Here is a 3870-nt window from a genome sequence, read left to right as displayed (position 1 = left end):
GCAGCCCCTAGGAGATATAAGGATGATTGTAGGGGCACCGCGGCCGCTGAGTCATCAAAGAAAGCCTAGAAGACATACCTCAAGATGGTTCAGAACATCCAAATAACAGGTTCCGTACCTAAAATGTCGCGGATTGACAATCCCTTCATTGGATTCTTAGAAGAAGATGCACGGCGTCTTCACCATCCCTATGATAACGCACTCGTCGTCACCATACAGGTAGGAGACTACAACATGCACCGAGTTCTCGTCGACAACGGCAGCTCGGCGGACATCCTCTACTACCCCGCATTCCAATAGATGGGGATTGATAGGGAGCGGCTCGTTTTGACTAACACCCTGCTCGTCGGCTTTGGAGGAACGAGGGTATTTCCCCTTGGTGTTATCACTTTGGCTGTAATTGTTAGAGACTACCCTCAACAGATCACCAAGAATGTAGTATTCCTCGTGGTCGTTGCTCGTCAGCCTACAATGCCATCATAGGACGTCCCACCCTCAACTTGTGGAAGGCTATAACCTCAACCTACCATTTAATGATAAAATTCCCTACTGATTACGGAGTAGGGGAGTTGAGAGGAGATCAGGTGGCCGCACGCGAGTGTTACGTAGCTATGATGGAAATAGATGACCATCTCCAAGCCATGAGCATAGAAGAACGTCGGGCAGGGAAGGAGCTTGTTGAGAGACTCGAAGACGTATCTCTTGATGACTCCCAACCAGAGCGCATAACCAAGATCGGCACCCTTGCAGACCCGACGATACGTCAAGAACTTGCAACCTTCCTAAAAGAAAATCGGGACGTGTTCGCTTGGAGCCATGAAGACATGCCAGGAATTGACCCATCGATCATGGTGCACGGGTTGAATGTGTCGCCATCCTTTTCGCCTGTCCGCTAGAAGAAACAAGTTTTCGCCCAAGAGAGAGATCGGGCGGTGGCAAAAGAAGTCCGTAAGCTCCAAGAAGCGGGATTCATCAAGGAAGTTTACTACCCTGATTGGTTGGCGAACGTCGTGATGGTCAAAAAGAGCAACGGAAAATGGAGGATGTATGTCAACTTCACGGACCTAAACAAAGCATGCCCCAAAGATAGCTATCCCCTCCCGCGGGTCGACATCTTGGTGGACTTTAAGGCTCAACACCAGCTGCTAAGCTTCATGGATGCGTTTTCCAGATACAACCAAATCCAAATGGACGAAGCTGATCAGGAGAAGACTTCATTCGTAACAAGCGAAGGCCTTTTTTGTTACAAAGTCATGCCCTTCAGCCTGAAAAACACTGGTGCAGCATATCAAAGGCTCATGAACAAGATGTTCGAACAACAGATTGGGAGAAACGGTCAAGTATATGTCGATGACATGCTAGTGAAAAGCCGAAGGGAAGAAGATCACTTACAGGACCTTAAGGAAACTTTCGATACTCTTCGCTCCTACAACATGAAACTTAACCCAGGCAAGTGTGCCTTCGGAGTGATGGCGGGAAAGTTCTTAGGATACATGGTGTCCCAAAGAGGTATTGAAGCTAACCTAGACAAGATCCGAGCTATAATGGAAATGGCGCCTCCTAAAAATGTGAAGGAAATGCAAAGCCTTAATGGCAAGGTCGTCGCGCTAAATAAATTCATATCAAGGGCAACGGATAAATGTCTACCATTCTTCCGCACACTGAAGAAGTCTTTTGAGTGGACGGCTGAGTGTCAACAAGCATTCGAAGACCTTAAGGCCTACCTCTCTTCACCACCGCTACTAAGTCCCTCACAACCAAGAGAAGAACTATTCCTTTATCTGGCCGTCTCCCCAGCCGCCGTCAGTGCGGCCTTAGTCAGAGAAGACGACAGGGTGCAAAGGCCCATATACTATGCTAGCCGGGCACTTCATGGCGTAGAAGGAAGATACCCACCGATGGAAAAGCTCGCCTTCGCTTTAGTCACGGCAGTCCGCAAGCTCAAGTCGTACTTTCAAGCCCATACCGTGGTTGTCCTGACCGACAAGCCCCTACGACGAGCGATGAGCAGCCCAGTAGCCGCAGGACACATGGCCTTATGGCCAATAGAGCTAAGCGAGTTTGACATAAAATATCGCCCACGCATCGCCAACAAGGGACAAGTGGTCGCCGACTTCATTGCGGAGTTCACCAATGCAGAAGACTAGGGGGCTAAATATCCCCAATGGAGCGTGTTCACAGACGGATCGTTAAACAAGAAGGCTGACGGAGTAGGGGTCGTACTTTAGTCTCCAGAGGGTGACAAGATTGAATGCATGGTTCGACTTGATTTTCCTACGACTAACAATGAAGCGGAATATGAAGCCCTCATAGCAGGTTTAGATCTAGCCAAAGCCGTAGGAGCCAAAAACATGGTGATCCATTGTGACTCTCAAGTCGTCACTAATCAGGTAAACAGTGACTATGAATGTAAGGGAGAAAGGATAAAGAAGTATTTGGAGCAAGCAAAGAGAAGGGTGAATGAGCTGTAGGCAAGGGGTCATTCAAATCCCAAGGGGAGAAAATGAGCAAGCTGACTGCCTCGCTAAGGCTGCATCAGTAGAATACATGACCACTCCCAACAAGGTACTATCCTTTATCCAGCCCTCACCACTAATAGACGTCATCGATGTACAGGAGATAGGATCCGAAAGTAATTGGACCACCACTTTAGCTTCTTACCTGAGAAACGGCACCCTGCCTAAAGGGAAGGAAGCCGCAAGGAAGCTAAAGGTCCAGGCATCGCGATTTGTCTTGATAAGGAATGTCTTGTACAAAAGGGGTTTCTCTAGACCATACTTGAGATGCATATGACCCGAAGAAGCGGATTATGTCATGAGAAAAGTACACGAAGGGATTTGCGGCAATCATTCGGGGTCAAGGTTGCTGGTACATAAATTAATCCAGGCTGGATATTACTGGCCGACCATGCAGAAGGACGCTCAGGCGTATGTCAAAACCTACGACAAGTGCCAAAGGTTCAGCAGCATTATCAGGCAACCAATGGAAGAGCTAACTCTGATAACCGCCCCATGGTCATTCGCCCAATGGGGACTGGACATCATTGGCTCATTCCCAATAGCAGCGAGGCAGCTAAAGTTCCTAATAGTCGGCATTGACTACTTCACCAAATGGGTAGAAGCTGAAGCCCTAGCCACAATCACCGAGAAGAACGTACAGAGTTTTGTTTGGAGGAACATCATTTGTAGGTACGAAATTCCAAGGGTCTTGATCTCGGAAAATGGTAAGCAATTTGACAATGACTCTTTCTGAGACTTCTGCTCACAATTAGGAATTAAAAACCACTACTCCTCCCCTGCCCATCCCCAAGCCAACGGACAAGTTGAGGTCACGAACCAATCCTTGCTTCGGAGAATCAAGACTCGGCTCGAGGGGACAAAGGGTGTCTGGCCGAAAGAACTACCTAGCGTACTTTGGGCATATAGGACGACAGTTAGGACTCCTACGGGAGAAAATTCGTTTCGACTAACATACGAAAGCGAGGCAGTCATCCCAGTTGAGATCGGACTCATGAGCTACAGGGTGGATAATCACAACGAGGGAAGAAATGACGAGGCCATACGACTACAGCTTGATTTGGTTGACGAGGTCAGGGCAACGGCTGAGCAGAGACTCGCGCGATACCAGGACCTCATGGAAAAACACTACAACTCCCGAGTCAAACATCGGGATTTCAAAGTTGGAGATCTCGTCTTGAAAGTGATGGGCGCTGCCAGAGATCCTATGCAAGGAAAGCTCGACCTAAACTGGGAAGGACCCTACAGAATCACGTCATGGCTCAAGAAGGGCATCTACCACCTAGAAACACTTGACGGGCAGAAGCTACACCACCCATGGAACGCTACTCATCTTAGGAAGTACTACCAGTAG

The 3870-nt window shown here is 48.4% G+C and overlaps 1 protein-coding gene across 1 annotated transcript; it reads left to right on the top strand.

Annotated features, from left to right (window-relative positions):
• The first annotated feature begins 2460 nt into the window (after nucleotides 1–2460).
• Nucleotides 2461–3870, top strand: LOC142635644 (uncharacterized). The gene is made up of 3 exons (XM_075809775.1): nucleotides 2461–2761; nucleotides 2887–3087; nucleotides 3272–3870. The coding sequence occupies exons 1-3, from the start codon at nucleotides 2461–2463 to the stop codon at nucleotides 3868–3870; spliced, it is 1101 nt and encodes a 366-aa protein (XP_075665890.1).

Source organism: Castanea sativa, chromosome 5 (genome assembly GCF_040712315.1).
Source record: "Castanea sativa cultivar Marrone di Chiusa Pesio chromosome 5, ASM4071231v1".
NCBI classification, from domain to species: Eukaryota; Viridiplantae; Streptophyta; class Magnoliopsida; order Fagales; family Fagaceae; genus Castanea; species Castanea sativa.
This window is presented reverse-complemented; position numbering and strand designations above follow the sequence as displayed.

Coding starts and splice junctions, on each gene's coding strand:
- LOC142635644 (XM_075809775.1), top strand. CDS start 2,461: ATGAGCTGTAGGCAAGGGGTCATTCAAATCCCAAGGGGAGAAAATGAG. Junction 2,762..2,886: donor GAATGTCTTGTACAAAAGGG/GTTTCTCTAGAC, acceptor AAATTAATCCAG/GCTGGATATTACTGGCCGAC. Junction 3,088..3,271: donor GGCAGCTAAAGTTCCTAATA/GTCGGCATTGAC, acceptor GCTCACAATTAG/GAATTAAAAACCACTACTCC.